The sequence below is a fragment of the Mastacembelus armatus genome, chromosome 15 (genome assembly GCF_900324485.2).
Source record: "Mastacembelus armatus chromosome 15, fMasArm1.2, whole genome shotgun sequence".
Lineage (NCBI taxonomy): Eukaryota > Metazoa > Chordata > Actinopteri > Synbranchiformes > Mastacembelidae > Mastacembelus > Mastacembelus armatus.
Genome location: NC_046647.1, coordinates 12705159 through 12719049, shown reverse-complemented (window position 1 = coordinate 12719049; position 13891 = coordinate 12705159). Strand labels below are relative to the sequence as shown.

At 42.4% G+C, this 13891-nt stretch overlaps 1 protein-coding gene across 2 annotated transcripts; it reads left to right on the top strand.

Annotated features, from left to right (window-relative positions):
• Positions 1 to 364: 364 nt before the first annotated feature.
• On the top strand, positions 365 to 9280 carry LOC113132109 (E3 ubiquitin-protein ligase TRIM8-like). Of its 2 annotated transcripts, none has more exons than XM_026309962.1 (7): positions 365 to 629; positions 1183 to 1780; positions 6318 to 6413; positions 7004 to 7237; positions 7528 to 7559; positions 7782 to 7897; positions 8019 to 9280. In XM_026309962.1, exons 1-7 carry the CDS (start codon positions 616 to 618, stop codon positions 8669 to 8671), a joined length of 1743 nt encoding a protein of 580 aa, XP_026165747.1. In that variant the 5' UTR covers positions 365 to 615; the 3' UTR covers positions 8672 to 9280. The 2 variants fall into 2 exon arrangements, with proteins under 2 accessions (XP_026165747.1, XP_026165748.1); XM_026309963.1 differs by having other exon boundaries at positions 365 to 633.
• The last annotated feature ends 4611 nt before the right edge of the window (positions 9281 to 13891 follow it).

The window sequence follows — 13891 nt, the reverse complement described above, 5'->3', positions numbered from 1 at the left end:
TTCAGTGTTCACTAATGCCATTAGTGATGGTTAATCACAAATATGAAAAACAATAAAAACACCGTTAATAAACGTGGATTATGGTTGCCAGGTTGTTAAAAAAAATCCCTCTGTTCATTTTTATTGAAATAGTGTTTCCAAATACACAGAAGCGACGCGTTCACAGCTTGTGATTCACTGTTTCATTGGCCCCCAGGGGCCTCGGTCCCAGCCAGCCAAGACTCCACTTCAGGACCCAGTGGTGATTAATAGGAAGCGGCTCTTGGTCATTTACCATCTCTCCGGCAGAGTTTGCTGTGGCTGCTCCCTTTGCCTTCCTCCTCTCGGCTCCTCCCCGCCTATGTATCAACTCTGACTGGTCACGTTGTTAGATGGGGGCAGTCGGTGTGGAAGCACTGAGCTCACTCCCTACGAGTCACAAGCTGCCTGCACTTACCATTAAATATTAGTCAAAGAGTTGACGGGAAAGCGAAACAAGCCGAAACAACAGCGGGAATCAGATAAAATCCCAGCACCGAGCGACAGACTGAGGTCTAACAAGAGCCGCTGGATCTCCTCGCCGGGCTGGATGCGAAGCTCCACGGTATTGTAGGTGCACCGGAGCCAGCCGACGACATGGAAAATAAATAGTTGGTAACGTTGCTTTTATTTTAATACAAACACATCTAATATGTTTCAATAGGCTGCGATAATGATTTACTGATAGTTGGCATGAGTGTCTTTGCGTTCAGACGAGATGTCAGCCTAAGATTTTGTTACACAGCGTCCCATTTCCATTACCAGTGTTATTCTCTAGCAAGTTGTCGCTTTCCGACGCCACAGCCTGTATCGTCCTGTCGTGGATTCCTCAGCCAAAACCTCCAAGTCACGGTGCGCCACGTGAATTTGTTTATTACGGTAGTTTGAGGTGTGTTGTCGAAGTTTGACACTTGGTTGTCGCCGGGACACATGAGAAGTTCAACCTTAGCTGTTTCTGTTGAGTCTGTTGGCTGATGGTGTTTCTGTAAAATGCTACTCACCTCTGGCTCTGAGTTTGTCCACCTGTGGGTTTGCCCAGCCCACATCTGTACACGGTGGGAACAGAAATAAGACTGTGCTTAGTTTAATTTCACTGGGGCTATTTCTTTATTTCATTTCAGCAGTAATGAATATTTAAACAATAACTGTTTTTATTTCTTTCAGCCACACCAGTTTGGATCCAGCTGAAGTCATGGATGCGAGTTGGAAGAACTGTTTCGAAGAGGAGCTTCTTTGTCCCATTTGCCTGAATGTTTTTGAGGAGCCCATCCAGCTGCCGTGCAAGCACAACTTCTGCAAGGGCTGCATCTCCGAGGCCTGGGCCAAAGACAACGCTGCGGTCCGCTGTCCTGAGTGCAACCATGACTACGACCAGAAACCCACACTGGAGAAGAACTTTAAGCTCGCCAACATAGTGAAGCGGTTTAATGCTTTGAACACTGAGAAAGTCCCAGCTGTGCTGCACTGTGTCCTCTGCAGACGTGGCCCCCCGCTACCTGTGCGGAAGGTCTGTCTGCGCTGTAAAGAGCCCTGCTGCCAAATCCACGTCCAGACGCACCTACAGCAGCCGTGCGTGGCGCCGGGACACCTGCTGGTTGACGCCGAGGAGCTGAGCGCCTGGACCTGTCCCAGTCACGAGGAGTACAGGCTGCTCCACTGTGAGGATGAGCAGGTGGCTCTGTGTCCGTTCTGTTGCATCTCTCACTGCACTAGCCAAAGACACACAGTCTGCGATGTGGATACACAACGCATACAAATGCAGGTAGATAAATCACACCCACACACACTCTCCTACTCACCAGTTTGCTTCAAACTATCGACTGAAACGCAGGTGACAGTTCTTCTGTGGGTTTTTCTTTGAATTTCAAGTAAGCAAACATATCCTTCAGTCTACTAGTCTGTAATGGCTTTGTCTTTCTTTAATCTTGTCTGATGTGAAAGGACTGGATAGGTGAAAGCAACCCCACAGGGTAGATGATAGAATACGCACGCATACATGTACACACATGCAGGCACACGTCACACACTGCTTTTAACCTTGATCATCATACCACCCACTCCACACCACCACGCCTTTCACATTAGCCGCCCCATGCCCTCGGGTAAGTGCTGTGATGCAATCCACATCCACCAGAAGTGATGACCCCTGCATAGCGGGGGCGGATGCACACCTAGTTTATATTAGCTACACTGATCAGTTACATTCACACTGGCATGGCTTTACAGGCTGATAAATGAAGTGACATACTATTTTAGAGAAGGAAATGTGGTCATTTCTGAAAGTGTTCACAAGCCGGCGAGTTTATAACTTTTCTTTTTAATCATCCTCAGGAGCTGTAAAGTGATTCTGGTGAAATATCCAGGGGCATATATTCTGCATGTGTTCACCTAACCAACGACAAGTGAATAATGATCAGTCTTAGCAGGGTTGACCTCAAGATGCATGAAGGAATGCGCTCACATAAGGCCAACATGTCACGGCTGCTTCTGCTTCTGTATTCTCCTCAGTTCTATACGTTCTTTCAGTTTGCCATCTTTTTACAAGTCTGAGGCAAGTGGCAAGTTGTAAAGCACAACCACCCACACTGCATTATATGCATTTCTTGTCTGTTCCTAGCTGTCTGCGAAGGAGCGGGAGTGAGAATCAGATTAGTTTTATGTGCTGTGTTGCAGCCTTTTTGAAAGATTTGGTGATCTTATTATTCTGGTTGGGAAAGTTGCAGATGCAATTCTTTCCAGTGTGTAGATCACAAAGTTCTAAATCGGTGAAAGTAAGTCTTTTGGTGCAAACTGTTGCTCTGGTTCAGAGCTATTATTGGGACAAAAGATGTCTGTTCAGCCCTTTCCACAGCTGCTCCCTGCATACACACACATGTACACATCCACCCATCTTTCTGTTCTTTCACAACTGTGTGTTTGCAGGGGAAATGCAGTTATCCAGGAGTCAGAGTCCCTGTGTCTTCTCAGATTAACACTGTCCATGCTCAGGCCCTCAGACAGAGTGCACTTTAATTTTGATACATGTGGCAATAGCCAAAAAGTTAGACTCCTTCTTGGATGCTGGGTCATTTGTTAAAGTAATTTGAGGCCGGAGTGGCTTCTCATCATTACTTGCTCAGAGTTCATTCTCCTTGAGAGAGCTGTGGTCTATTTTGGTAAAAGGATTTTAAATTCCCCTGGCAGCACTCTTGTTGCTTTTGGGATAAACAGAGAGGGAAAACCAATGTAACTATGTTCATATCTTTGGTTATCTTTGGCTCTCAAAGGAGACTTCTACAGCAACCTTTTGCGGGCGTGCTGGTAATTTCAAGAAGAGAAAGGAAGTGTAATATAACAGTAATGTCGTCCCTGGGACAGGCGGAGGAGGAGCCCTCCCACACAACCTCACCTTGGTTTTCTCGGGCACCTCAGCAGGAAACCATCAGTCATGGACGCTCTCTCATTTGCAGCTTCTTGTATCTAGGCTGGAATGACTCAGTTCCCCAGAATGCTGAGGGCTGTCCATTGACATCAGACGTGGGGAATAGTTGTCAGTTGATTGTGAAAGAGGTTCTCTGTTCATTGAGCCTGAGGCTTCTCATTTAAACATGAGCTTCCTGGCAACCCGCGGGTGTCTGGATGCCTAAATAGGACAGTGGGGAAAGTGAGCATTGGCAGTTTTAATCTTGATAAAGGTAGGCTTTCACGCTGCTGCAGACAGATCAGCAACCAGACAGTTCCTCCCTCTTGCCCTCTTTATGCTATTTCAAGCACACAAGAAGACAAAAAAGGAATTGGAGGAAACATGGCAAAATGAGGAAGACAACTGTTGAACAGAAGCATCCAGCCACAGAAAAGCAGCTGCCATTATGTGAAGCCAACTCACACGAAGCAGCTCATGAACCGTGACAGCAATAAGCCATCTAAATGCTCTTTCCTGTTTTTTATCAATGCAAGTCGAGCAGAAGGTATGAGGTTCCACTGAGCTTGTGTGCACTGTGATAAGGCAGTGCACAAAGCAAAAGCATGCGATGTCAGCTGCTAAGAGTAGCTACTTACCTGTAGAGTGCCCACTTTTGTGTATCTTTTAAAGTGTGTGAGGCCGAGGTTGCTTTTTTAGCTGGTTCCTAACAATGAAAAACAAAGGAGGAAATTGTAACTGTCATTTCTGTACATTTCTCCAAAATAAACATTGCCCAACGTACCTTAAGGCTAATTAAAGACAGGTGTGTTACCACAGCACCTGTATAATTTTTATCTTTTTATGATGTTTAGCTTGCTCCAACGGCTCAGGTTAGTGCCCACTTCTTTGTGTCCCAGGCCCTATAGTACAATGCTGTCTTGATTGCTCTGGTTGTGGATCCCATTTAACAGACAGTTAACTCTGCAATGATGATGCAGCAATTAATGCATAACCAAATTATTGGAAATGCAATGTTTTCTTGTGAGCACTTAAATTTCACTGATCAATGTTTTTATGTTAACAATTGATCAAATGATGGATAATGTGAGAGGTGTTGCTCTTAGACACAGAGAGCTGTCACCTGACTCTGCAGTTCCACTTAGTTCTCTGGTGCTTTTAAGCATCTTTGCTTAAGTGTTCTGTTATTCACTGTCATCAGTGACATTTCCAGCTGCAGAAGAGAGCTTTTGTTACAAAAAACCTCCCTGCTAAACCCTGTGTAGGCAAATACCCGAGTTAGTCATTAGCTAGCACGGATTAATATTTAGATGCTATCATGCCAGACACAAGTTGGTGGAGACCAAAATGGAGCTAAAAGGGAGTGAATATCAGACTGATATGTGCTTGATGAGTAACTGGACTATTATTTGCTAACACATTTACCAAAAATGGTGATGTGTCAGTGTTGTGTTTACAGTTTGGTCTGCTGTCCCAAATGGTCCAAAATTGATTTAATTGAATTATTTTACCAGATTAAGTGCTACGTTTGTTTACTCTGTACTCCTCCCATCGTCAGTGCTTCCATTGTTGAGTCCAAGGTTCATGTCGTAACCCAGTTGTAATTTTTTTTAAAAATTGCAAAATGTGAACTGTGAAAGATTTCTTCTGTTTCCCTGATGACAAAAATGATCAGCAGCCCACTTCACTAAAAAGGACAGTTTTGAAGAATACAGACAAACACGTATATTATAGTATTATGTATTGCTTTTTATTTTGAGTCATATAAAGTCTTTTTTTGTGGTTTGGTGTAAGAACTAGATAGACTGTTGGAAGTGTTTACTGTGGTGAAGCGTAGTTGCCAGCCAGTCGTTGTACATAAGACTCCATGAGCTTTGTAAACAGCACAAGAGGTCTGAGGCTGTGATACCACAATGTAGCTATCCTGAAGCTTGCTCAGTGGAGACCACAGGAATGTCCTCATTCTCCCTATCTCTCTCCTCTGCTTCAACTCTTCTCTCTGTTGGTTTCACTCTCTTTTTGTATGTCTTTCTCACTTTCTTTATATCCGTACTTGGCATGTGCAACCAGAGCCCCACAGCACTTTGCCTTTCCTCCCATTCCCATGCACGCTCATGTGGAGGGAGCGGGCAGACCTCAGCATTATGCACACAGACATGACAATCTGTTACTGACACAGAGGCCAGTACAAACAATGAGAGCAGTGCATGTGGTGAAATGGGAAAACACAGAGGGGTAGTGACACACCCCCACTTTTTGCCCCCTCCTGTTCCCCCACATACACGTTAGCTTTCACATATAAATATATAAATACATATACAAGGCTTTGTTGCCATGACAGCGGGTTCCTCTTATTTGGGCATGGTGCCTTTCACTTGCAGAAACAGTTCATTAAAAAGCGTACCTGCCCCCCTGTTCTTAGTAAGCTGTCAGCCTGTGACTGTAGATGGATTTCCATCTCCCGCAATAAATGTGGATGTATTATGTTTTCCAGCACCTTTGCTGGCCTTTGGTGCTTTTTCTCCACTCTTTCTGTTTCAGCCCACAGGAGTAGACTGGTCCCAACAATGGACCTGACTTGATGTAGCAGGGTACCTAATAAACATAGAGGCAATCAGGGATGGGTTTGTGTGTGCATTTGCTGGTGCTCTCCTAATGGATAAATGCATGTGGCTGTCGCTGGCAGCTGTCGTTTCCTCTGTCTAATCAGGCTTGTGAAGGAAGTTGTCTTAGTGACTCATGAATAGCAGGCAGGTTTGCTGAGGTCACAGCAAAGGTCTGGGCTTTAAGAAAGTCTCAGTGTTGTGTGTCTACGTGAGTGTGTGCATGAGTGTATTTTCAGCGTATCTTGTTGTGATTCATCTGTCTGATCCATCTCTTGTATGTCATCTCCCCACAGGCCATGCTAATGAGGCAGCAAGACCGACTGGAGGGTCGTGTTCAGAACATCGATGAGCACCTCACCAAGCTGGAGTCAGACAAGACACTGATGAAGGTATAGTACTACACACACATTGCTTATACTTACAGACACAATAATTATCAGTGCTGGCCCATAAGTTCTCCTTGTCATCATGGGGGTTTGCCATAATTCTGTCCACACTGTGCTGTAAATGACTCTGTACCTTTGCTGTCAGAAAATGAAAAGAAAATATAATTTATCTCTAGCTTTGAATGGCCACTGCATTAAAGTGGATAATGCATTTTATAAATGACTTTCCTACTTTCAATCTTACCAAAAAAATCAATTAATGCAAAAACTGAGGAAAGAAAAAATATTGTAATAACACATTAGTTTATTACTGGGTATATTCAATTCCTTTTCTTTGGCCTGGGTTTTTGCTTTAGTACTCCATCAATTTCATATTACATTTTTTGGAGATTGAAGAAACAACGGTAAAACACAATTAAATCTGAAGTGATGACCTTGAATTATTTTGCGCAGACATGACAAAAGCTCCTTCAGATCCACAGAAGACATTATATAGAAATGTTAACGTTATTTGTTAACATCCACAGAATTGTCACAGACTGAGTACTACACTGTTAGCAAATTCATTCTGACAGCCTGTCTTCTCTCCACAGGATACAGTGTCTGAACTGGAGGAGCGTGTAAGAGCCCAGTATCAGAGGATGCATGCCCTGCTAGAAGCGAAACAGGCTGAAACCATGCAGATGCTGGAGAGCACCTACACAGTGTATGTGAGGAAACACTCACAGCAGGTTCTGCAGCTCAATGAGAAGCGCCAGGAGGCAGAAAAACTCTTAGGCTTAGTTCAAACGTTCTTCCGAAGAGCAGACAGCATTAACTTCATGAAGGTATAAATCAACATTTCTCTTTATATGTCTTTACAAGTGTTGTATGGAAATGCAATACATACACCAACAGAAGGCAGTTTACTGCATTTGGATAAACTAAATCAAATCCTGGATTTCTGAGAAAACAAAAATAATTGCCACACACAAATCCCAGGTGCAGTAAACGCTTTTGCATGTATACACACAGTGCACTCATTGTCTGTGTCTGCTTCTGCTCTTATAGTAGCTGTTGGTGAGGCTTTAAAAGGCAGAATGTGGATCTCAAAGTCTTGTCATTTTTTTATTTTCAGAATACAAAACCATATCAGCTGCTCGTAGACAGGTAAGCATTGTTATTTCATCTGTGACTTAAATGTTAAACCGTCAGGGTGACAACGTACTGTACCTCTAGGTGCAGGACAACTTTGAGTGTTTGTTTTCTGCATAATTGGCAACACATTGTCAAAAGCCATTTTGAGTTTAGTCAGATCATTAATCTAAACCAGTGCACTGCATCACGGTTTTATTTGAGTGTGTTTGTGTTTGTGTGTGTGTGTGTTTCCAGGTCAGACTCACACCTGAGTAATTCTATCCCTCCACTCAGAGTGGGCCAGCTCGGCTCTCATAATTTGCTCTCCGAACTCTCAACAAGAGAGAAGAACCTGCGAAAAATGCTGGAAGGTAAGAAAAAAATGCAGTAACTAAAGATTTGGCGAATGTGAATTGTAAGATATTTATCATGTGATATGTTTGGTATTAACTATTAATCTTTTTCTGCCCCACCACTACTTTTCATTCTTAGAACCGTTAAATGAGGTGCCCATCCTTGAGATTGTCCAGTCTCACAACAGCTCTGTTAGTTCCCATATGGGGACTAGTTCAGGACTACAGAAGAGGAAATACAGCATGGCCTTCCTGGAGAGTAGTACAGAAAACTCCACCTCCCTGGACCCTCCACCTCTGCTCTACAAAAAACCCTTCCTGGCTGATCAGAGCCATCGTGCTTCATCCATGTACTCCTCCGAAGGTCTTTCTCAGAATCCTCATGCTACCCCCGGACACAGTCGGCTCCTTGACACTTCAGCCCACCACATGGTGGGTCTAGGTTCCAGCTCAAGCCACCACTCAGGGACTATATTCCCCCCCTCCCACTTCCCCAATGGGGGTACCTCACAACAAGCCATGTACGAAGGGAGGAAAGTACTGATGTGCACTCTGAATAATTGCTGCTGCTCCAGGGCCCCCACCGCTCGTGCCCGTCCTCCATACCCAGCATCGGACTCCTTCCCCTCAGTGACCTCTCAGGAGTTTCCCCCACATGCCCCATTAGCTGCAACCCAGCCCCTGCAGCATTTTCCCATGAGGGGACTGATGGAAGCCTCACAGACCCCCAGGCACCCTGACTTCTACGGGCTGTACGGCCAGTCTTCAACCAAGCATTATGGGACCAAGTAGTAAACCAGAACCAATTTATTCCATCAGAATTGGCATCGAAACATGTCCATGTTTTCTTTTTGTTTTATTTCCGTTTGTGTTTTAAGATATATTGTTAATTCTCTGACAAGACATCATGATAGTGTAATTTTATTCTTGCCCCTTATTTGGGAAACCGTGCCCTGTTAACTTTGGTAGTCCTCTTTGCTTTTTGAATCATAGTGAAAGTAGTATTGCTGTACGTGTTTGGAAGCAAGTCTGTTTTTTATTTATTTTATGATATAATTTGACTGGAAGTGCTGATGTGATAATGTAGTCTTTAATCCATTTAAGCAGTGAGCTAAAGAAACACCATATCCTTCATCATGAGTCTTGATGTTGGACTCCAGAGACTTCAGTGCCTAAAAAGACTGTTAACACACTCTTATTGTTCATGCAAGATCCTAGCTCTTACTTCCTGTTTATGGCCGAAAGCATGCAGGGAGCCTCTCCATGCAATCCAAGGTCCATGTGGCTTTAAAACCCCACTGGACTACAAATGCTTGTCAGGTTTTTCATGAGTTTTTCTACAAGATTATGAATAAACCAAAATCAGTGGAAAATACTGAATAAACAAGCATTTGAAATGACCTTTTCTTGTATTTTAAGCTTTGGTTTACATATTTCAGTATACTTTTATGGGCCTTTAACTATGGTCAATGTAAAGTTTAACCTGCATTTGTTATTTCAGACATATTTGATTATAGCTTGAGGTCTGTTTAATTGTCTGATTTGTTTGGGTTAAAAGGTTTTACAGTTTGACTCGCTGGGTTACAGATGAAATGTCAGAGCCATTATTACAGTGCATCCCACCCTGAAACTCACCCACAATCTATTCATAGGTTAAGGCGTGTAGATGGAATAAGAAGACGCTGGATGACCACACATTTGAGAAACTAGTGTATTCAGAGGAATGTCAGAACACAGTGGAGGAGGCTTGGACAATGATTTGTTATAGACGAGCCACAGCAGGCCCATTATCTGCCAATTAGGACTGTTCGCTTCCTTGTCAACATCCTGAGCTTTGGTAAAATCTCTGCCTCACCCCTCTTTGTATCATTATCAGATCTGGTACTCAAGTTAGGTCAGAGAACAGGAATAACTGATGAGTAGCACATCCCTTCCCTCCGCTCTTTCTGTTCCTCTCCTGGGGTACCATTTTCCAGGGCTCGATGTGGAGGAGGAGGAGGAGGAGGAAGGCTACAGTGTCAGATAATATAAGTGCAGTGTTTTAATGAGGACCGGGACAGTATATTCAACTACTTATCTGTCACTCATACTCCTTTCATCGCCCCGCCCCTCCCCCAGCAAGATGGGGAGATACATGAATGAGCTGAGGGGTGGAGCGGAAGGCTGAGAGGAAGAATGGTTAGAGAGGGGAGGAGGACTACAGAGCAAGTGAGGCACATCACTTATTTATGGGTTAAAAAATGTTCTGCCCTTTTGTTTTATTCTGCCTTTTCACTAGTCTTATCTGTGTTTTTTTTCTTTTAAATTCAAGAGCATGAATACTGAGATTTAGTTACAGTGTGGCATCAATGTGACATTTATTGTGTGAGCGAATGTGGAAGCTCATTATCATTCTTCCTGCGCACCGTTCCTTCAGTGTGTGTTATTAATAAAACATACAGTAGATGTTCTGCAGGAGGCCATACCATTAATTTAATCCATATACTGTAGAGAATTTCATTTTTAGTTCATTTAGAACTGTGTCTTCATATCAACCATGCCAATTTAAACTGTAACATAATATTTAGAGATTAAAATGTCTGAGGACTGAGAACGTTCTTGAAATTGTAAAATTCCATTAGCACAAACATTAAGCTTGAAAAAACGGAGCATGGTTTGATTTGTCCTGCCTCATGTGCAGGCTTAGTGTGACTTGAATCTTGTTGTGTGAGCGAATGTGTACTCAGGTGTCAGTGCACAATCGGTCAATTAGTGTGTCCTTCCTCATATATGTACAGAATAAGGCTTGGTGTGTTTGCTAAGTGAGGTTACCTATAGGGTAAGGGGTGATGTACTTGACAGCTGTGCTCTGTTGTGGCAGGTGTGTTGGAGCTGTATATGTAGGAGTACAACACGCCCCTGCCTGCAGCAGGCCATGATACTGCGGTGTGTGTGTGTGTTCAGTACATAGGGAACTGTCAGCTGTGGTGCAGCTGTTGTTTGCATGTTTTAGCCAGTGGCCAGAGTTACAATCGGAGGCACAGTGGGCACTGTCTCTCTATTTCTTTCACATGCACATTTTCTCACCCAGCATTTAATATATTATTATATTCCTCTGGAGTATATTTACATTTGATGAAATGTTCATACTGTGACAGATGTTTGCACCCTGAAATGTCAGCAACAGTTCTGCAACATTTGCATCCTAGCCACAGATCCACTTCTACAGAACCTAAAAAAGGATGTTTTAAAGAAAAGAGGATGTTTTACAGACAACTATTATGTCGTAAGGGAAAAAAAAAAACAGTCTAAAACACATCTGATTTTAGTGTCAGTCCCTTACAGTGAAAGAAAGGGACTTTGTAGATTCACCATCATGCAACAACATTAAATAACCAAACAGGCCCAAAAAGGGTGGGGTGAAAGCATTTATTTAAAAGAAATGGGTTGCATGAAAACATTTCAAATCAAAAATAACTCTTGGAATGTATTGCACCTTGCACAATGGTGGTATATCGCTTTTGATTGTTTTTCTCTGCGACTCAGGCTTTTGATGAATGTTACTGACATAGTCTCAATACATTTACACAGGTTACAGCTTGTGTAATCGTCCCATCAGCTCAGCGGTGGACGGGAGAGGTGGCTGATGTGACAGTATAAACTATCCCACAATGTGCCATTGATGAATGGCCATTAGTGACTCACACACACACACACACACACACACACACTTTGCAGTCTTCCCAGTAACACACAGGAATATGGACATGTACAGCATAATGCATGCAGAGCAGCTATTCATCAAAAATGCAGAATGTTAATGTTCATCTGATAAGGCCTTTGAAATCTGTGCCAAAACTCTAATCCAACTTAACAGTGCACACACATAAACAGAGCGCACATAAACATCAAAGACAAAGACCTGCAGGGCAAGTGTTTATTGATCTGCAGGTCTCGCTTGCACATGAAAATCGTTGCAACATAAACGGTTTTTCTACTGAGTTCCTGGTGATGGGAAATGGGCAACATTAAAACAATTTCTGTAAATGAAATATGCACAGACAGGAAGGGTGTGTGCAGGTGAGCTGTACTAGTGGAAACATGTTTGTGCATATGAATGTGACAGGTATTTCAGAGTCCATCTGCAGAGAACAGCTTTATCAGGTTTTGAGTGAAATTACAAAGTGGCATGCTTCAGCTGTTGCCATAGTAACTTTGGGTTACCATGCAAAAGTCAGAGGTGAAAACTAATACAGCAACTTATACAAAGTTTATTTATGAGTTCATGGTTATTCCACTAATTATTTCTGTTTTTCACATCTTTATGTTTTCTTAGAGGTGACTTTTTACTGCACTCGCTTTCTGTAGTTGCACTTGTGCTGCTATGTCTGCATGACACTTCTTGCTTCTGTTGTCTGCCATAGAAGCTTCTGCATCGCCCTGGGCCAAATAAAACCGTCAGAAACCGAGCAGAAAGTCTGAATGTGCTCAAAGGGAGTGTGCCGCAGCAGTAAATACAGACAACATCTCTAGTCAGCTTTTTCTGCAGTTATTACACAGGCACTAGAAAAGTCCCAACGTTCCCGCTCTTAGTTCAGTGTGTTTCTCTTTCTGTTTAAAATAAATGTACTCTCACAAAGCATCTCCATTACTGCACTAACTAGTACAAACTGGAGAGATTTGAGCTCATATTCATGTTTAACATCCCAAATGCTGAAAAGGCTTTTTCAATTAATTAGTGAAACTAGTAAAAATGTGTAAATTTAGATAATGTTTCATATAACAGTGTTGAATGTCTAGTAAATGTAAGTTTTGTTTTAGTTTGACAACCAAATGTGTTGTCGAAATACCAATACTACTCTTAACTTACTATTTGAGATAAATAGTGTATTTTCCAATATCCATGAGTGCATTCAACATTGTGTAACTTAACAGTAACCTTCACCCGATGGGATCATATGAGTACAATTACCAGCTGATTGAACTAATTCTTCAATGTCACTGCGAAACTATTTCCTGATGCCATGCTGGACCAGGTCAGTGAACAGCTTTTTGTTGTTCACTGACAAAAAATTTGTGACTCAGCATCAGTCATTTTTATGATGCGTTAACCTCAGGGAAAGATAAAGCTGGATTCTTGTATTATTACATTACCCTCACTGGCACTTCATGGTTCTTTCCTGCCTTAGTCACTTGCATGAAAGTTTTACTTAAAAAGGCATGAGGCCTTTTCTCTCTTTTTTTTTGGTCTTTTTTGTACATGTACATTTATTTGACAACTAAAAAAAGCAGTGAATGAAGAAAATATATGAATAATGAGGTAAACAATGACATCCGTGTCTTACATATTGTTGTCAGAGGAGCAAACGATTCAAAGTGTAGACAAAAAAATATTTATGTTTAAAGGAGCAATATTGAAAATATGAAAGATATTGAATCTAGTGGAAAGATTGCAGAATACAACCTTATGAGACCCCCAACTCCCCACCCCTGTCACTTTTAAAATAAAACCCTATTCCTTTTCTAGAGACAGTTTTTTGGCCATTCTGGGCCACCGTAGAAATATGGCAGCGCAATACGGCTGGCACCATGAAAGGAGACCCGCTATCTATATACATTTAAAAGGCTCGTCCTACGATAAAAGAAAATACAATAGTTGGTATTTTCAGGTGACCACACATCAATGACAACATACTTATAAATACTATATTCCATTTGTGCAAATAGGTCGCTCTAAATATTACACATTAAAGCTTTATATGCAAGTATGCAAAAGAACTCACGTTTAGAACAAGACAACATTAAAGATAAGAAAGCTGATACAAAGCTACTGTCACACAAAAGTGTGTGGAGTCACAGCGTTGGTGCCTCATTTTCAGTAACATTTCATTATGTTAACCAGCAGACTCTTGACACAGCTCTACCCTCTACATGAAGGTGAGGACAGACGCTGGACCATAAAATCCTTATACCCAATAAAAGCGGCATAAAGGTTGACAAAACTCCCACTCTGCATGCACCAGTTGGATGTGG

Bases quoted from the DNA above. Each gene is read 5' to 3' on its own strand.
- LOC113132109 (XM_026309962.1), top strand. The intron at 1,781-6,317 runs GTAGATAAATCA...ATCTCCCCACAG, and splicing joins CACAACGCATACAAATGCAG to GCCATGCTAATGAGGCAGCA. The intron at 6,414-7,003 runs GTATAGTACTAC...TTCTCTCCACAG, and splicing joins CAGACAAGACACTGATGAAG to GATACAGTGTCTGAACTGGA.